The following is a 21,647-nucleotide window of genomic DNA, read 5'->3' on the forward strand; positions in this document are numbered from 1 at the left end:
CAAGGAGACTACTTTGATGAGTAAAGCATTGTTGTTTGGCAAAATATAAACTTATAAAAACAAACCACAAAAATTCTTCATATGAATCATTACTTTTTCCACATGCCTCATAGCGTAGTAATTATGGCCATATCCTCAGAAGTATTTGTTCAATGATAATGGAAAATATAGATTAAATTTTCAATTTTGAAATGATGAAAAATAGATGGTGTCAACTGAAGATCTTCAAGATTGCCTGACATTCACTTTAGCTCAATTCATGTGAAGATAAATCAATCAAAATTTTAAACGTTCAATGAACAAGGACAATAACATTCTACGACAAAATTCATGAGGAAATTTGGAACAAACTGACTAGAGGGAAATTAATGTGCTTACATCATCATCATCGCAAGCTTTTAAATCAACATTACCATCATTCAAGAGCTTTTAAATCAACATGATCGTCATGAGATTCTGAACCAACATTACCATAATCATCACAGCTTGAACATCATCCAATATTAATGCCTTTCTGAAGAGTAACGCATTAGCGAGGGAGGAACACTGTGCCGTGCCCTGCCCTGTCTCTGCCCTGAATGAACCCGGCGGAATTCAATAACACCGTGTCTCGTGAAACTCTCGCAACGGAAAATCTTGTGGAATTTAGCAGCTATGAATTAGATATCAGCGCCAAGTACTACGCTAATGGCTTCCAATACTCTTCATTGACATTTCCGAGGTATAGCTTTTACGTTAGAGAGTTCCTAATGATATTTTGTACGGTTGTAAATAAATATAATCGTGAAACGGATGACATTTTGTAAGAAAATTCAGTTGCAGAGTGAGGAATAATTTCTTCGCCTTTTTGTCGAACGAAGACTTAAACTTAAAAGAATAAAATTAAATTAAAAGTTGATAATTAATTGGAAATTTAAATGAACCAGCAGATGAAAATTATTAATATATTATAGATTTTAATCTTTTGGGCTTGAAGGAAAAATAATAATTCATTGACTGCAGAAAATGCCAAAACTAACAATTTACTTCAGTTTTGAATCAATACATCCATTCAATAATGAGCTAGTTAGGTACTGATTATACTTTGGTAAAGTAGTGATCTTTCGAGGTTACGCACTTTTTCACTCAAGTTATCATTCAATAACGACATTAATCAATACGTTCAACATAGTTGATTATGAACTCTGTCAAAATTTTATTCTAATGAATATGATTTCTTTTCAAAGACGATCGATTTGTTAAGAATTTCAAGAAAATAAATCTTTGAATTTCACACTTATTTTTATTACACGTGCTCACCCTCTAATTAAAAAATGCAAAACTTGAATATGAAAATGAAAAAAAAATTATTGGGCGGAGTTAGGACTTTCAAGTCCTCTCTACCACTCAACCTCGAATATCTACTACTGTACTTAATAATAAATCACCTTCATTACTATACAAAATTTGTTTTTTTATATATATAAAATTAATTCATACATTTCAAGAAAATATGGTACTGAACAGGAATTCACTCTCTAATATTCATTCACAGGATGATCAGAGCACTGGAAACTATGACAATGCGCAGCAGAATAGAGACAATGAATTTAAGCATTACAATCAATTCATCAAATACATTCCAGTCTAATCAACTCTCATTTATAGATCACATTTTTTCAAATCACTTTTGGCAATGAACATCCCTCAGCATTTGACTAGAAAAGCCGACAGCTACAGTACATATAAGAAGATATTGAAAATGACAAAAAAATATGGAACGAAGATGTGAAATATGAGATATGGACTACATGTTAGTGATGATATGGGCGAAAGATAAACGAGAATATTGAAAGCAGATATAAAAAAGAAATGATGGAGCCGAGCGATCGTTTCGCCGTGGGCAAAATATGGAAGAAGCGTGTTCGAATCTCGTTAAAAAGCAGACAGACATCTCAGCAATTCGTACGAGTAGTTGAACCCACAGACGTGAGTTTGCCTCTGGAAGAGAACATGGAAATGCACCCTGAATCCGATTCAATCACTAGTCACCCGAAAAACGTGTCCTGTATCACGAAAACTTTATTCTATTTCATTATTTTCTATATTCAATTCATATTATATATGTTTTTATGACACATAAATTTGTTAATCTATAATACAGATATTTGAAATTTGTTAATACAGATTCTTTCAAGTGGGCCACCAAACATTTTGGCGAAAATTATCATTATTAGGAGCAATTATATGCAATAAGTTGACGATAGTATAATACTGTGATGTTTGAATATAGTTGGTCATCTTTGAAAAGGATATAAATACATGAATTATATTTTATTCCATTGAAATCAATCTAAAGGTGCGTACAGATTTACGCGCCGCGAACATGAGCAATTCACTTTTAATCAGCTGACTATATCTGTATTTTACAGAAACGGTATAAGATATAGATATAAAAAGCTTGTCATCAGCTGAATAAAAGTGAATTGCTCATGTTCGCGGCGCGTAAATCTGTACGCACCTTTAGATTTAGAGCAATTCACTTTTAATCAGCTGACTATATCTGTATTTTCACAGAAACGGTATAAGACATAGATATAAAAAGCTTGTCATCAGCTGAATAAAAGTGAATTTCTCATGTTCGCGGCGCGTAAATCTGTACGCACCTTTGGAGTAGCAGAGCAAATATCAATTAGGTCTATTTATACAATATACATGTGAGAAAGCAAGCAATTTACAGGAGCAATCAGTCGAATTTTATGAGGAATCTATACTATTTGAATCTAAAAAAATTGTTTGAATTTAAAAAAATCACTAATTCAATATAGAATGTAAAAAATAAATATAATTTACATAAATTCAATCAAATTTTACTTTTTTCTTTCATTTCAAACTTACTGTACTCTACAGTATATCAATTTCAGGTGTATTTGCTGAAATTCTCAAAGTAGCGTCTTCTGGGCATTTGTAATGATTAAAATGATTATTTACATTTCAGAACGTTAAAGTAGTAAATCATGAGTATGAAATCTAAGTGGATATCACCGTAAAAATACAAGAAAGTATGAAGGAAGTCTACAGCCGCCAAAAACAACAATATAACAAGTGATACAGAAGCGACAAAGTGAATTTTAGAATGAGAAATAAAATTTGAAAATGAAGAACGGATAATATTAACAAACAAGTTAGTGATAAACTAATGGCGAGAGTGAGAACTCAATGAGAGAATCAACAACAATTCAAACACAAAAACTATAAAAGTGAAATAGTTTTGGTAACTTACACACGGTATGCATTTATAGTTTTTGACATGCTGCGTTGGACATGGAAACTTTAGAATTGTTGACACAAACTTTCAGTACCATCACCAAGTAACAACAATGTCACCACCACCACCACAAACACCACAGTTTTCTTTTTATGAACACCAATGAAGATCTTAGGTGAAACACAAAGTATGATGAAAATGAATAGAAAGAAAGAAGATAAGAATGACGGGGAAAGGAAAATAGTAATGACATAGATGAGCACAGAAAATAATAACATTCACGAATGCTGCACAACACACATAATATATACACATGATGATGTCCAAAAAGCTAACATAAATATACAAACTAATTTACACAATTCATGACAAACAATGAGAAGACAGAAATATAAATACTGTTCATGAATAAATGGATTTGGAAAACTGTATTTTTCGGGTGATGTTTTTAATTTTCAAAACGTATAATAAGAAAGTATTTTCATCATTTTAAAATAATTTAATTTCAACAACATAGTATCTTATAACAATTTGAAATTATAATCTGAAGTTAGGCTCAACTCACACTTACGCGACTCAGGTTGAGAAGAGATTCGACTCTAGTCGAGAGCATGTGTTTTCAAATGGTGACAGTCGCCGAGACTAGAATCGACTGGTCTGAGTGTCACCATTTGGAAACACATGCTGTCGACTAGAGTCGAGTGTCTTCTCGACCTGAGTCGCGTAAGTGTGAGTTGAGCCTAACTTTGTCCAATAAGGAATTTATTTACGATTAGATGTAATGGTATGTATTATTTTACAGAGGACATTCAAGACATGTTACTTCTGCTCTTGAAAATTATTGGTTATTCTGTTGAAGTTTATTTTTATAATAAGAGTGTTGAAAACGAATTTTAAAAAATCCGAAAGCGCTCCACACATGAGTACTAGTTTTTTCAAAACTATTATTCAAAAATCAGTCTGTAGTGTCGTCAAAATAGTTCAAACGAATTATTAACTTGCAGTTCGACATGGATAGTGAAATAGAAGAGAATAATAATATCGTGTGGACTGGCTGGTCAAGGTCTGGTGTCAGAGTTTTCAGCTCGCACCTGATCAATGACATGACCTAACGACTGTTTTTATAGAGCTCAAGTATTAATTTAACATGTTGTAGTGAAAAATATTATACAAAAACAGTAATGAGAGATGATAGACACTACTCGAAATGGAGAAAAACAAACCATGATGTCAATTCTATATTTTACATCGTGAACAGGAAACTAGTGATGCAATGAAATTGCCGATGACTGATGACATAATTTATTCAACTGGGGTCATGCATGATGCACAGATACTGGTATGACTATAGACATAACAATAGTATTATTCTCATGCCTACACAAGAGCTGAATCAAAACATCAAAAGTGATTTGAATTTTATTTACAACATTTTAAAATGGATTTTCAACATTTTCACCGATGAACAAAATAGACTATGAGAAATTAATTCAACCACTATGTTTATTATTTAAAGTTATTGTTAGATTAAGAAAGTTTATTTATTCATCAAGTAAAAATACAACAACAAACTACAGTATTAATAATTGATCGATTTCATTGATTCCTAGTCCATGAGTTTATCTACCTCAATAAAAATTAACGTTCGAGACGTACGTATATTAATGTTATGGAAACTGTCCAATACACCAAACTGGATGAATGTTGGAAATTGGTTGAGAAAGTAATAGGATTCTATGAACGCAATAAGCTAATGGACTTTTTTCAGTACGAGATATAATGAACGAGCTTCTGAATGGGAGAGGAAAATCGAGTTCATGAGCCCTAACTCACTCTTAACAAGCTCCGAAATGACATAAACTCGTTGAATGAAAATTCATTATTTACTAACAGCTAATGAAACAGTAAGGAAAAAAAATGGAATGGAAAATGCTTTGGGTGTTTGTATTCTCAAATGCACCTCATCATGCTGACGGAACTGATCAAATCAAATAGTTATACGGTGGCTTTTAGCACAAGATTGTAATGACAACAGATCTATTTAATAATTCTAATTGATAAAATTTCCAATTATTTCAGAAAAAAATTATTATATTGAAAAATTATAATGGATTTTTTCCCAACAACATTTGACGACGGTCAAATCGGAATCTACAATTTCACTCAAAACTCGAACATGATGATTTTATTTTACTCAACAAAATAACTTAATTATTCTTTCAATTTACTTCCTCTTTCAATAAGCTTTGTTTTACTTCGATTCTGATAAATTTATTCCCAGAGATGAAATAAATAAGCTTTTTAAGTCGACTTCACACTCAATTCCCAAATCACCACTATCTTCAAATTGATTCATACAAGATGACAAGGGATCAATATAATTGGATTAGTTATGATGAGACATGATTATAACCCCATTATAAAAAACAGCCGTAAAATACATTAAAAGATCACAATTGATCCTCAATTTAAAAAAACAGCCGTAAAATACATTAAAAGATCACAATTGATCCTCAATTTTTTTATTCATTTATTGAAACATCCATACATAACTAATTATGAATGATTGGGAGACGAAGAACAGGTTCGAAGCCCGAAACTGTTTCTTCCCCAAATTTTGATAGAACTAGTTCAAAAATAGGTTATGCTTATCACTTCATCTATTACTCACTCAATTACTTCAAAAAACGTGGAATTACAGTGTTATCAGATTCACAAACCATTCATCACTAGACTTCTTCATTTATATTATTTATGACATTCATAAAGTAGATAACTATTTTCTAGTTACAATAACCAATGCGACAATGAACCTAACGAGCGAAAATCCAACTCAAAAAATGTAAAACACACATACTAGAAAACAAAGCACTCATCAACTGCAGAGATATGAGGCCAATGGATATTTAGAAAACAATCTCCAAACTTGCGTCATTATACGACGGTTATTTGAACAAAGCTGGTCAACAAGGCAAGATTCACTTAAAACTGTCAGCATTACTTCAATGAGAAGCACTGATAATTTTCACAAAGAATGCCAACAGTTTAAAGTGATGGCCAACATAGCGTGCGTAGAGTGTGATTCACTTAAAACTGTCAGTATTAGACGAATGGAAACTATTGATGTTGTCGATGAGAAATTATGACAGTTCAAAGTTACAGCATCCGGATGGAAATGGAAGAGACAAGAGCGGATTTTAAATTGGATTGGATGATGATGATGATGATGATTCGAGATCGTGCATGCGATTCAATTTTGGATTCGGTAACAATTGTGACGACCACTCGTTGAGCCAGTAATTCCCATAGGGCCCACACAATGCGTGTCCTGCAGCTCCAACTCAGATCGGCTGTGGAACTCTGATTTTTTCAGAAAATATTTGCAAAGACCTCCAAACAATAAATCCGATTTCTTCCACCCATTCATATGATGATTGCTTTATTATCATTTATATGATTCAAAAATACAGTATAATTCATCGAAGCCATGAAGATATTTTCTATTGATGATAGTGATGATGACGCTTATCATAGCCCGAAAGAATTGTTTCCTATCTATGATTGTTACAAAGTGATTATGTTATTATAGTGATGATGATGATAGTGATGTTTATCATCCATTCAATTTATATTTTCATTGCCATACCATTCTGTTTCCATTCTCACTTTCATATTATCATTCCCTTCCCCTCTCAATCTTTTACAAACTTTTCCCTTTTTAATATTCTTTTTTCTAATTCGCTCTTTTTCCATCACAATTTTGCGCCTTTCGCATTGTCAACACATTTTTAACCAATATCAAATTGAAGATGTAATTGAATTTTCCTGGGCAACTCCAACTTAATTACGTCGTGGTGGTCAGATGATTGATTGGTTTAATTATTCTAATTCCCCTTCTCTACTGTATGAATGATACAGTTTTACTTTAATTTTTGAAGAGAATAGCCTATATTTATTTCAGTATTTTTTTAAAACTATAATTGGACGACTATTTATTTGCTTTCATTGTCTCAATGGAGTAAATTTACAATCTGAAACCCTAATCATTAATTACACTTTACTCATCTTAATTACTGTACTTCAATTATTATTATGACTCAGTCTATAATGAAATCCTTGAACTTTAGAAAACTTGAAGATTTCATAACTTTCCGTGGATTTTGGAGCTACTTGTCTCTTGTAGATCTCAAGATCCTTTAAAGCTAAGATTTCATAATTTTCTGTATATTTTGGAGCTTCCTGTCCCTAGTAATCTTAAAATCCTTCATAGCTGACACAGCATCGCTCTTGGGTCAATTTTATACAAATTTAAGAAAACTATTTATGGGCAATTCAACATTTCTTCACATTATCCGGTCTTTAGCGCTTTCAAGCATCATTATTAGAAATATACGAAAATATTTGATCAATTAGCAATATTCTTCCATATTTATAAAAAAAGATAAAAATTTAAAGTTAATGAATTCTTTGATTGAAACACTACAAAGTTGACTGTACTAGATCTTTTGAAATAAATTATTTCTGAGCAAACTGATAAATTGAAGAGAACATTTTGTAAAGTGAAGAACTAAAAGACTTGAAGTATTTTGTACTACATGTGTAATATTATCTAATATTAGAGGGAGAGGAATAGCCAAAGGTTAACTTATTTTCCCTCACTCTATCATTTACCTTATTGTAAGAATAAATACACAATTTCCTAGCTGTCTATCATTGCTATATTGTGAGTCGAACAGAATGATATATCAAAGTATACCAGATGTAAGTAAATTAGTCAAACTTCCCCTCCTAGGAAATAGTAGCAGATTTTTTCCCCCTCGGTCACCCATCCAAAGTCGAGCCTGTATCAAAGCAACAGCTTGGACATCCAGTCAGACTTATTCCGTTTTTTTCTCTAGAAACTGTTGATAAGGCAATGATTAATGGACTAAAGTGTTGAAGGCTCAATTTCACTTGGACGGTAGAGGAAAAAAGATAGGGAGGATTGCGTCAGACAAGACAGAGAGAATGAAAGGTGAAGAAAAGTTAGAAGAGTAAGAGGGGGCAGATGAGTGAAAGGAGATGAGGTGGAAAGGAGAATAAAGAGGAGGAAAGAAATATAATGACATAGAGTGAGATTGGAAGAGGAGGAGGAGGAGTAGGAGGAGAAGAGAGAAAGAGAAGATGAGCAGAGAGAAAGAGGGTGACCGAAATGTCCTGAATTCCTCTCACAGGAAACATTTCACTTCAGATAGCGTCAAATTGAAAAATACGCTCCTGACTACAAATCAGCATAGATTGAAGCAGTGTCGAAAAATTACTCCGCACCAATGCACGACATTTGTAACGCTGGAAAACGAACGGCAGTGAAAACGCCGTAAATTGCCTAGATATGAATTCAAAACACCAAAATTTCTCTGATAGCAATGACATTTCAATTTTTGTCGAAAAAATGGATTGTGTTCGATTTAGAATAAAAACTGACAGGAATGAATTTATCAAGAAAATAAAGTATCACATAGATGTAGCAAAATCGATTTGTACCAATGAGCGATGATTCCTTCTCCTATAAAAGTACTTATTTGATGTCAATACAATTTATGAATTCAAATCTAGAAAATGCATCCTCCAGCTTAGCTTGTATATTGAATATTTGAAACCTCTTCAATAAGAGATAATAAAGAGTATATATATGCCTTAAGAAGAGTATTTCCATTTAATTTCATATAAGAAATATATTTTAAAATTATATTACTATTTCTAGATTTTGAAGAAAACAAATCAGGATAGTAAAAATCATTTTTTTAGAGTATGAAGATCTGAAAAATCTGAGCTTTATCTTAGAACATATTTGAGAACACCCTACGATTTTCAACTATTCAACAGATAATAAGTGAGAAATAATTTTACGACAATAACATTAAACGATCATTAAAGCTACCACAGTGATTGAACAAATCAATACTCGGATAATCACAGACAATATCAATTAGCTATTACCGTAGTTATACTGTGCAATATTAGATCTAACAATGTACCAATCAACATAAAATCATAGTGTTGTAGATGCTATTATCCCAATGTGTCAGAACAGTTTGGAACGCCATCAAAACCAGGCAATAGTTAGTACAGTGGTTAGAAGATTAACTTGACAGCTATGGTCTATGTATCGTGAGTACGTATCATATCTATTGGGAGTTACATGTGATGGGACAATTAGGACTACTAACAGCCCCATAAACTGTCAACATACAGTTGTAGAGATAGATGTCGAAATACGCTTACATTTCCACCACAAACAATATCAATTAGGATAGCAATAAGCTATCACAGCAATAGTTATGTGGTACATTCCGTGTTCCATACACCCCTAGAACGACAGTCTAACTGATCACTAGGTTTCTGTTAACCCGTGTCAGGCTGGGTTAGACCGCGATCACAGACATTCTAACATCCTGTAAACTACTACTAATGAACTGGAGCTTGCTGTTCACTAACTTCTGCCAGCAATAAAGCATCCTGATGTCATTTCCAAGTTAATCAGGGCGGACCGCCTAGTAAGAGAGAATGAATTCAAGTAAGAGAGGGTAAACTGAAATTGAAGAAAGAGACAATTGATCAGGGTTGCAGTAAGAGAGAATATGTTGTAGCTGTAGGAAGAGGGAGTAAGTACGGGTTAGAATAAGAGATAGTAAGTTATAGTTGGTGGGAGAGAGCTTATTAGGGTTGGAGTTGAAGAAAGAGAGAGTTAGTCAGGGTTAGAGTAAGAGAGGATAAGTTGAAGTTGTAGGAAGAGGGAGTAAGTTAGTGTTAGAATCAGAGAGAGCAAGTTAGAGTTGGTGGAAGAGAGCTTATTAGGGTTGAAATGAGTGAATGAGTTAGTTGATAGTATATAGTAAGTGTTGGAGTAAGAGAGAGTTATTCGAAAGGGTAAACTGAAATTGAAGAAAGAGACAATTGATCAGGGTTGGAGTAATATGTTGTAGTTGTAGGAAGAGGGAGCAAGCTAGGGTTGGAATAAGAGAGAGTAAGTTATAGTTGATAGAAGAGAGCTTATTAGGGTTGGAGTTGAAGAAAGAGAGAGTTAGTCAGGGTTAGAGTAAGAGAGGATAAGTTGGAGTTGTAGGAAGAGGGAGTAAATTAGAGTTAGAATAAGAGAGAGTGAGTTAAGAGAGAGCTTATTAGGGTTGAAATGAGTGAATGAGTAAGTTGATAGTATATAGTAAGAGAGAGTTATTCGAGAGTAACTAGGTTAAAGTGAGACAGAGCAGCTTGGAGTAAGAGTAAGTTAGCGCCCACCTCCCATCCCACGATTAGAGTAAGAAGCCAGTTAGCTATCTATCTCTGGCAGACAATTAATTACAATAGCAATTATGATCATCAAGAGACCTGCAGGGTGGAACCAAATTGAATCGTTCAATTTCCACAGATATTAAACGTCTCCCATCTATTGAATAGCGTGTTATCATTCAATTAGAATAGGGAAAGCATAAGGATGATGAGGAGAACAGAGATGATATAGTTTTCAAAGTAATGAAGGGAAATTATAATGGGAAACCAGATGGATGATCAAGAGAGAAAGAGAAGAGAGTGATTGAGAGAAGGTGAACCTTTTGAAGGAAGATCCACTTAGATATTCTATGAAGCTTTTGAAGAAGAATGAGAAGAAGAGGAAGTACAGAAAATGTAGCACAGATAAGGATAGGGATATAATAAGGAGGCACCGTGTCTAGAGCTGAAGAAGGAAAAAGATAGAGAAAAGAAAACAATAAGAGGGAAAAACAATGAAGGAGAGGCAGATGAATTTTGTGATTGGGAGTGGAGCTGAAAGATAAAATAAAAACGAGTGTATGAAAAATTAGTGATAATGTTGATGAGGTTTTAAGAGATAAGGAATAGTGTGGAAGTGGGAGGATAAATGTAAGTGTTCTAGGGTTCTAGATTGGTAGAGTAAGAGAAAGATAAGGTTATAGTGATAAGGAAGGAAGTGATAAAAACAGAAATGGAAGGAAGGATGAGTTAAGAGAAAGGAGGAAAAGCTAGAGAAAATCAGATATGATGAGGAAGAGAGTGAATAAGTGAAAGTTGAGAGAGTGAGAGAATGTGAGAGTGGGTTTGAGCAGAGAAATAAAAGATGTAGAATTGGACGATCAATCATTCAGCAAATAAGTAAAGGAACAGAACAAGAAAAAATGCGAGAAAGAGAGACAATAAAATGTGAAAAGTAGGAATATATCACCGGTCTATAAACATTGAATAGAGAGAATGAAACTAAGACATGCCACATATTCCAACATAAGCAGAATTTTTAATTCATGATATGATTCAATAACACTTCAAGAAGCTATGGTTCTATCCATTCTATCAATCTTCTATAGCATGACAAGAACCACGATGCAATAAAAACTTCAGGTATAGAATATTTTATAGAGACATAATGACTGGATTTCTATAACTATAATACATGCTGAGAAGTAACACTAAACAGATAGAATTAATCCAGACTATCTATGAACTATGAATATCTCGTTCACAAATCTGAGTTGGAGTGCATATATTTAATAATTTACGATAATAAGGATTAAGAATACCCTGGATTTGTTCTTAACAAGCATTAGAGAGACATTATAATTGAAAAAAACTAATTCAACAACTATCTTGAAATTAATGAAGATTTCAGTTTTAATTGGATAATGGAAAGATATTCTTGAGTTCCCTACTTCTATCTTTATTGGACTAATTAAGTTGATTTTTCCACAAGAAATATCAAAGTTCACGGAGATAGAAACAAATACAGTAAGTTCAAGAAAGAAATACTCTCCAGGTCTCCACAAGGGTAAAGCCAGTGATCGAAGAAGTTTGAACGTAAAGAGTAACAATTCCTAACTATATCCTAAGAAAACAGCCATAAAGTATCACATCTACTTTAAGGCTGCATCTACTAACCCCAATACCCGACAGCACCTAGAAAAGTTTTCCAAGATGGAGGACCATTGTAATGATTACAACAAAAACAACAACTACAAAACATCGTCGTTGAAGCATATCGCGTTGATTGGAAATCGATTGAGCTGTGTAGCCATCAGTCAGCCGTCCGCTTCTCAAAACAGACAACACACAATTTTCAAACAGGGAAAAGCATTCTGGATGAAAATAGAAGCCACAAAGTTTTCCGTGGCTGGAAATTATAGACCAACACCCACTCAGCAAACATCCTTAAATTACGTAACACCCTTTAGCAAGAGGGAGGTGGTTGGCATCAGTGTTACGCCCTAAGCAAATCGTAGATTTACCATTACATGGAAAAGGGGTTCTAGAAATCACCGATCTGATGTAGGGTTTTGAGAATGGGGATATTCCTCAAGAGATTGCTTTAGTATCAGAAAAATGATGTAATTCTATTAGTTCAAATATTATATGTTTTCAATTAATATTTTGTTTCACATTGTATCAATCTAGACTACCGTACCTGATTGAGAACTAATCAGATATCAATGTCTCAAACTATGCCTCAATTCCATTGATGAAAATTCCTAAGATGAATAAAAACACCAAAATGTGTTCTGATTGGATCTTGATCAATGCCTCTAAATTCGATTGATGAAAATTCCTAACATGAATAAAAACACCAAAATGTGTTCTGATTGGATCTTTATCATCGTTCTTTTCAAATAATAGATATCAAAATTCTCTCTTCTTGGAGAGCAGATGTTCAAAGAGTCAAAAATTAAGCATAATTTGCAAGAATAGATACAGTATTAATACAACTTTGACAGGTGTTCAAATACTGTAATAAAGATATCTATCCTCGTCATGCCCTCAAGATGTCGAAGACTTTGAAACCTAATGAATATCTATTACCGGATTGAAAACATATCTCAACTTTAAAACACCTATTATATGATTAGTTTCAAGATGAACCAAACCAAGATTACAATACAGTATCTATTTCAAACCGCTAGTTATTATCATTCATAGATATTATCTTGCCGAATAGTATCAAATTTCTGAAATTAGTTATAAAAAATGTAATTTGACCATTTTTCTGTTGAGGATATAAAACAAACCAACAGAAAGGAAACGTAAAATAATACAAGAACCTGTCAGTGCGGCATTTGAACTAGTCAAGGTGATATCAAATTGAACCACAAAAATAAAGTGATTGCGGTTTCAACCAAGCTTGAATTATAGTATTGATGTCAGTAAACAAAGGTAGCCTCTACGATTGAAGATAAAAAACAATGGACAACTTACTATTCTGCTAGAATTACACCGCGATTGTAATAGTTGTGATACATATAGTAATACATTGATAGTTTCCGTCAATATGGAGCAAATAAATTGAACCATTGAACCTTCTTCTGATTAAATAAAAAATTGATAACATGAATATAAAGGACATCAATCAAAATTCTTCAATGTTTCATGTTGTTGTCTTCTAAAGCAAAACAAATAATGTTAAAAAAAGTTTTATTTCTAAGTGGATTTTCATTAGTATTTTTTTGTATATTTGTATATTAGTATATTTTCAGCTAGTTACAATGTTTTGTAATAATGTATTATGATGTGCGAAATAAATTAATTTTTGAATTGAAAAAGAAAACAATTATTGTAAAATTAAGTCTCAAGAGCTGCGACCAGCTACCGATGGACTTTACGTAAGTACGTCGTACTTTGGTGCTTAAAAACCTCTGCTTCAATTTCATTATCAATATATAAAGCTTCAAAGTTCAATATCATTCAAGCTGGAGATCGGTCACAAAATGTGAATGATATTCATAATAATTATCCATAATTTGAAATAAAATAGAGATTAACAAGTGAATAAGTACGCAGCAATATTGTTTACCAGTACCATATTGAACCTCTTGCAGTTTAAAAATGCATCCAATTCTTAAATTATGTATTGTGAAATACGAGCATTTATAAAGTAGAAGTAAAATATGTTGGATCCATTCCTGGAATTAATTCTAAATTAATATGGAATGATTGTAATCTGTAAACAATATAAATACTATAAACTATGAGTACATGAAGAACCTACAGCTAGAGAAACACCAATGAACAAAATGAATTATAATAATGGAATTAAATATGCAAATAGTATGCAGAACATTCAATATACATCTATCACATATGCTAGTAACAATAAATCACATTATTTATAAAGTAGTGTGTTATGCAGCAAGGTGTGAATGCTAAAACTAGTAACATCCATAAATTTAAAAAATGATAATATTTGAGGAAAAATAATTCAGTAACAACGCAGAAGGTTAATCAATGCAGAAGACTTTCAAGAACAAACTGGGGGAGAGAAGAAAATAACTAAATCAATAATCTATTTTAAAACAATATTGAAAATATAAGAGAAAGTTTTGAGTTAGTGTTGGTAAAATATTGAAATAAATCATTACAGTTGGGAAAACTGATGGCAGGTTGAGATGAGAACTGAATCAGATGAAAACCATGACTGACGTTCACTGTGAGTCCTAGAAGTTGACAGTAGTCATTGCACTGACACACGCGAACCTTCCCGCACCACACCTCAAACGGAACTGACTGATAGTCTGCAGCGCATCGTGCAGTGCGCATGCGCCAAATATCACCCCCCCTCAACACGACACCACTGTTGGCAAGCGGTTACCAGGCAACACGTAAAGAAAACCGAATAACAGTTGTTTTCAAGCGATACTGCAAGATGATGGATATACAATCGCATAATGGCCCATTAAAAGTGATAGTAGTCATTGTTGTAACAGGTAGATTATGACTGGTGAAAAGGAAATCGATACGGTGCCTTACTGTATTTGGTTCTGTAATTTTACTAATAAGACTCATAGCTCAAATAAAATTGTTTTTCGATGAAAATTGTTGACAATACTGTTGTAACAAACGAGCCAGTTAAATAGGACTGACGACAAAACTGACTGAACTGGTGTGCTGAGCTGACGACAGCATGGGGATACACCTCTGACCCTCTGTGCCAATGTGGTCGAATTCAATCACCTGATCATGAGTGTCCACAACACTCATATTATCATGGAAGGCTGACTGAAGTTCATGCTGCTGGGCAAGAGGCTTGTCAGTGGCTCCAGAACTTACTTGACTCCATTAGTATTCAACATTATTAAGTGTAAAATTATTATTTAACCTTGGCCTATGAATGCATATGCATACATATATACTAGAACTAACTATGAAAATTCATATGGATATTAACTAAACCACCTCCAATTAAGGCCTAATTAATATGAATATATCATGTTATCAAACATATGAATATGATAAAAGGGAAGTCTTCTGGGTGGAACAAAGTAAAGAGATAATAACATATTTGAGAAAACCAGACTATATCAAAATCAAAAGATTATTGCAGAAACCTTTCCATTGAATGTACAGTACTTACAGATCACAAAGCTGTGGAATCAGGATGGTAGATTGAACAAGAAATACTACTCACCTGTAACAAAGAGAGAAGAAAATATGAATTAATGCAGATCATAGGTAGAATATTAATCAGAAATATTGACGATTATTATTTCAGACCAGATCACAAAGTCATGAAGTGGAATATGAATATGAAATTCAGTAACTCAATACAGATAAAAAGATCAGTGAATATCAGTAAAATCAATTAAAAGATCAGTAAAATATCAATTTATAAATTCAGAAACTAGAAAATCAATATTAGACACCATTCCAGAATTTGATGTATTGAGTACAGTAATCATTTTTAATAAATTCAATGTCACATATCATGTAGAATATTGTAGAGTGGAAACGAACAAAGTTAACAAGGATTTACTTGTTTAAGACGGAAAAATATGATTCGGTAATTCAATAAAACGATGATATTATTTGATAAACTTTTACTATCACTATAACTCAAAGGAAAACCTTTATTTCAAGATAAATTATTGAGTTCTTGAACTCATGTATTTGTTATTCCACCCGAATCTGCCACTCTTATTTGGTTTTTACCAATAATGTTTACAAAACTCAAATTAATTTAACTTTTGTGAATGCATAATATTTTTGTTTCAGAATACACCTTACTCAACTAGCTCAATACGAAAGTTTAATTAAATCGGGAATAGAGACTTGTATTCAACAGCCACAGTTTCACATACCGAGGTCCCGAATTTTCCTCGTTTTTCACCAAGTCTTTACCACAATTTTACAAATAACGACCATCCTATTCCCCGAATGTTTTTTATGAAGCTCACGAATGCCATCCAATCACAGAGCAGCTATACAAATACAGAGAGGAATCAAAGCTCAGTAAACTCATTTCACAGTTACACAGGGAGGGACAAAACTGACATTCAGTGCAGATTCGAGATAACAGTTGCGAGTCGACCAGGCATAACATGGAACATGGCAGACATGGCAGTGAGCAAATACTCGCTTTGAACGGCAGGAATATTGTGCAGGACGTTCTAATTCACCTTGAGGCTTTGATCGGATCACTTTGACTACTGGATGTGTGCTGAGCAGTCATTCAATTGAAACCACGATGAAACAGTGCTCGATAGGCACAAATGGACAAGCTAACCGAGGTATAAAGCTAGGGAATGAGAGAGAGAGTGAAAGGAGGGGAGAAGGAGTGAGGAGGGAGAAGGAAGACAGGAAGAACTAGAAAGGGGAAGAAAGAGAAGAGATGAAGAGTTACAAAGAGGAAGAAAGAGAAGAAAATTGAAAATAGAGAACTGAAGAAAAGTGAGGAAGAGCAAGAAAGAAAAGGAAGAATGAAGAACTAGGAAAGGGAAGAAAGAGAAGAGAGGAAGAGCTATAAAGGGGAAGTAAGAGAAGATAATGTGTGTGTATGAATCATCCATTAATGTGTGTGAATGGAAAAGAGAGAACTTGAGAAAAGTGAGGAAGGGAGAGAAAGAAAAGGGAGAATGAAGAGGCTAGGAACAAGGAAAGAAAGAGAGGGGGATCGAGAAAGGAGAAGAAAGAGAAGAGAATGAAATAGGAGAAGACTGGAGAAAAGTGAGGGAGAGCAAGAAAACTAAAAATTAGGATGGAGAAAGAAGGAGGAGAATGGGGGAGAAAAAGAAGAATAAGAGAAAGGTTAGAAGGAAATAAATAAGTGGAGAAAAGTGAGGAAGAGGGAGTAGGAAAAGGGAGAATGAAGAGGCAAGAAACAATGAAGGAGAAGGAAGAGAGGGAGAACAAAAAAGGAGAAGAAATGGAAGATGATAAAAAGATAGAACTGGAGAAAAGTGAGGAAGAGGGAGAAAGAAAAGGGAGAATGAAGAGGCTAGGAACGAGGAAGGAAAAGTTAGAGAGGGGGATCGAGAAAGGAGAAGAAAGGGGAAGAGAATGAAAAAGGAGAAGACTGGAGAAAAGTGAGGAAGAGCAAGAAAACTGAAAATACGGATGGAGAAAGAAGGAGGAGAATGGGGAAGAGAAAGAAGAATAAAATAAAGGTTTAGAAGGAAATAAATAATTGGAGAAAAGTGAGGAGGTGGGAGTAAGAAAAGGGAGAATGAAGAGGCAAGAAACGAGGAAGGAGAAGGAAGAGATGGAGAACAAAAAAGGAGAAGAAATGGAAGATGATAAAAAGATAGAACTGGAGAAAAGTGAGGAAGAGGGAGAAAGAAAAGGGAGAATGAAGAGGCTAGGAACGAGGAAGGAGAAGGAAGAGATGGAGAACAAGAAAGGAGAAGAATAATAGAAGAAAATGAAAAGGGAGATAACTGGAGAAAAGTGAAGAAGAGGAAGAAAACTAAAAAATTAGGATGGAGAATCGGAAGAGAGTGAAGAAGAGAAGAAAGGTTTAGAAGGAAATGCAGAAGGGAGAGGTTTGCATTGGATTGAGCAAAAGGAAGAAGGCAAAATAGAATAAAGGTTGAATGCAGATAGAGAAAAACACAGAGGGGATAGAAATGGGAAAACAACATAATTGGAGAATGGTGAGGACGGAAACTGATACAAAAAAATAAGGAAAATCATGATGAGGAAGGGGAAGAGGGAAAGTATAAGGAAGACGAGGAGGAATAAGAGAAGGGAAAGGAGGAATAGGAGAAACGGAGAAGATTAGAAGAGGATAGAGGGGGTAGAGGAAGAATTAGGGATGGGATAGAAACTAAAGAAAAATGTTTCTCAGAGATCACAGAGGATTGAATAAAGGAAAGCATTGGAAAAGAGAAAGATGATAGACAAAATACACAGGAGGCGAAAGACTAAAGAAGATACTGTTAGCACAAATTGTGGATGATGGGAGAAAAATGTCCCAAATGTTATGTCGGAGGAGAGAAAAAGCCAGAAAAAAACGAAAAAATGAAGAGTAAAGAAGGCGGGAGGATAAACGAAAGCAGAAGTGATAAAATCTCATAAAAAGTGGGAGGAAGAGAGAAAATGAGAAAAACTGAACCGATATGATGGAGATAAAATGAATGGGAACATTGTTGAGAGGATAAAAACCAGCTAGGTAACAAAACAGTCTGTTATTGCAACTAAACACAGAGTGAGTGCTTTGTGTTGATATACAAAGCGATCGATCAACAACAAACCACTGTGAAAATTTGCTCAGTGCCGTGGAAAATGTGTCTGTGCTTAGCAAATTTGAATACACCCACTCCTATCACAACAGCCGTATGTCTTTCGCAGCCCTATAACCTGCACATGAGAGTGTGCCAACTACCTCTCTGTATATTCTACTTCCCTCAATTACTCACTCTTACACATGTTGATTTATCTTAGAAATTCATTTGGATTTGAATAACTGAGATTTATCTTTGAATCTCTTTCTCTCTGGAACCATTTGGATTTGAATAACAGATTTAAATGAAGGAATCAAGGTTGGTTTTGTATTGATAAGTTAGAAGGGTACTCATAGAAGGTCGGCCATTTCAGGGATCACAGCCATCCATTCATCAATCACATATAATCTCTTCTTATCGTTAACAATGCCTTCCAGATATTTTTGCGCAAAATGAAAAAATCTGGTGTGGCGCACACACACAACTTTCCTTGCCGTTATGATAATCACCTGACGCTAGTGTTCCCGCGCATCTCAAGTCTACTATTCAAAGATCCAAGCCAGCTGGTGACAGGACAATAAGGCTGGAGACACACGACGTTTGCTATCTCTTCATAGTGAATGATTAAATAGAATCAACAGTTGCCAACAGTTTGTAATTGAAATAATAACATTTTCTCGAATTTCGAGCTTATTTTAAATTTTAGGTGAAAATGTTACTAAACATTAATTGTAGAGATTTTCATGCTCAATCTTTTCCATTTGGAATTTTTTGTTTAAATTGTATCTGAAGTCTGATAATTGGAAATCTAAAATCAAACTTTACCTAGATGGGGCGGAGCTCCTGAAATTTCTACAGATATGGGACTTGTGGCAGTTGATAAAGCTTAAAAATGACTATTTTAGGTATAAATTTGATCAAAATCGTTGAAGCCATTTTCGAGAAAATCGCGAAAAACCCTGTTTTGGACAACATTTTCGCCATTTTGCCGCCATCTTGGAATGCATTATATCGAAATTGTTCGTGTCGGATCCTTATAGGGGAAGGACCGTAAGTTCCAAATTTCAAGTCATTCCGTTAATTGGGAGATGAGATATCGTGTACACAGACGCAAATACACTCATACACACACACACACACACACGGCAAGGAAAGTAAAAATATGATATGACTAGCCGTCAGGCTCGCTTCGCTCGCCATATCCGTCTAGCCAGGGGGCTCCGCCCCCTGGACCCCCGACTGGATTGTCCAAGAATGAGATTAGCAGGCTCGCTTCGCTCGCCTGCATTTTTATCATGTTAGGACAATCCAGTCGGGGGTCCAGACTAAACGTCCGGCTAAACGGATATGGCGAGCGAAGCGAGCCTGACGGCTAGTAATATAATATTCCCAGGATTGAAGTAGCAGTGCCCAATTTTTCCTTGATAAATGCATTTAAATCTTCATCTTGGTGCCAACCTAACAAAGTCAACTCAACTTAATGCCAACCTGACAAAATTATTAATTTAGTTGACAGTTAACAACTGTTTCGAAGAGGTACTCTATCTAGATTATAGTTCTATAGTAACATATGATATGGAAATTTCAATTATAATTAAGAGATTGGGAGAAGAAGAATATACATTCTAAAAGACGAACTTTAAACCCTTAAAAACAACCCTTAGAGTTAAAATATTGCCAAAAGATTTCTTAGTGCGCCTCTAAAGGGTCAACTGAACATACCTACCAAATTTGAACGTTTTTGGTCCGGTAGATTTTTAGTTATGCGAGTGAGTGAGTCAGTCAGTCAGTGAGTGAGTGCCATTTCGCTTTTATATATATATATATATATATATATATATATATATATATATATATATATATATATATAGATTTAGGTTTGAAGGTTGGCCATTCCAGGGATCATACCCGTCAATTAATCACATACATGTATATGAATCAGCTGTTCTGAATAGTGAGTTGTGTTTTTTCTGGCTCTAAATGTTGTCAAAAATGTTCCAATTAATGGTGATTTGAGTGTGGTATTTCTGTTTTTAACCTTCAACATTCAAAATTTTTAGTTTGTCGTTGTTTTTTAGTGAACATGGACTAAATTTTATAAAAGTGAAACCATAACCCTATTTCGGACTTTTAAAATGTTATCTAAATTTGGAAAATAAATAGTACAAGGAGAGTCCTTAGTTTTTCTCTCCCAATCAGTGCTACTTTGTAAAAATTATAAATAAATATATTTCTTCTTATGTCAAAGCAAAATATGGGAACCAACACATACACATTCAAGATTCTAATTGAATGTAAACCAGAATTATTAATTACAATTATTTATTTTGAGTGATGAACTAGCTAATATTATTTATATAGCCTACAGTTGGCAATCAACAATAATTTTGACTAGAAATTCGCATCAATATATGACTAATAATTAGAAATTCGCATCAATATATGACTAATAATTTTAAGTATTTTTCTTTCTCATTCATAAAATAAATCTCCTCATCAATCAATTGCTAAAATATTGAATAAAGAATTCATCTCTTCAAGTCTAAATCAAAACTAAAAACCTCATAAAAAGTGTTTTAATAACATATACTGAAGAATGAATTGTAAGGCCCGGTTGCACAAAAGCCGGTTAAATTTTAATGGTGATTAATTTCACGAGAACCAATCAGAGAAAACTTTTTGAAAAGAAGGCTTCTCTGATTGGTTCTCATGGAATTAATCACGATGAAAATCTAACGATTTTATTGTGCAACCGGCACTTATATTTTATGAGCAGATTTCATCACATGAAGTATAAATTTCAAAACTGAAATCATCACAAGAACTCTTACTTCAAATAAATATGAGTATAGTATATCATTTTGAATAAGGATTTCGTCGCTTGAAGAGTAAATCACAAACTGAAACCCTCTCAAGAAAAGATAGAAACT

The 21,647-nt window shown here is 33.9% G+C and overlaps 1 protein-coding gene across 29 annotated transcripts in view; it reads right to left on the bottom strand.

Annotated features, from left to right (window-relative positions):
* The window catches only part of LOC111053197 (kinesin light chain), a 168,291-nt gene that overhangs the window by 121,865 nt on the left and 24,779 nt on the right, over window positions 1-21,647 (bottom strand). For 6 of the 29 annotated variants that reach the window (XM_039438095.1, XM_039438083.1, XM_039438082.1 and 3 more), the window contains exons 1-2: window positions 14,641-14,783; window positions 3,263-3,417 (exon numbers count right to left, since the gene is read on the bottom strand). The exons of 13 other annotated variants lie outside the window; for them this stretch is intronic. In XM_039438095.1, the coding sequence (XP_039294029.1) occupies window positions 3,263-3,291 (29 nt within the window). In that variant the 5' untranslated portion in view covers window positions 3,292-3,417; window positions 14,641-14,783. Of the gene's footprint in view, window positions 1-3,262; window positions 3,418-14,640; window positions 14,788-21,647 lie in introns of those variants that run through there. 10 more of the 29 variants (XM_039438090.1, XM_039438108.1, XM_039438107.1 and 7 more) reach the window with 2 other exon arrangements.

Source organism: Nilaparvata lugens, chromosome 11, assembly GCF_014356525.2.
Source record: "Nilaparvata lugens isolate BPH chromosome 11, ASM1435652v1, whole genome shotgun sequence".
In the NCBI taxonomy this organism is placed as follows: Eukaryota; Metazoa; Arthropoda; class Insecta; order Hemiptera; family Delphacidae; genus Nilaparvata; species Nilaparvata lugens.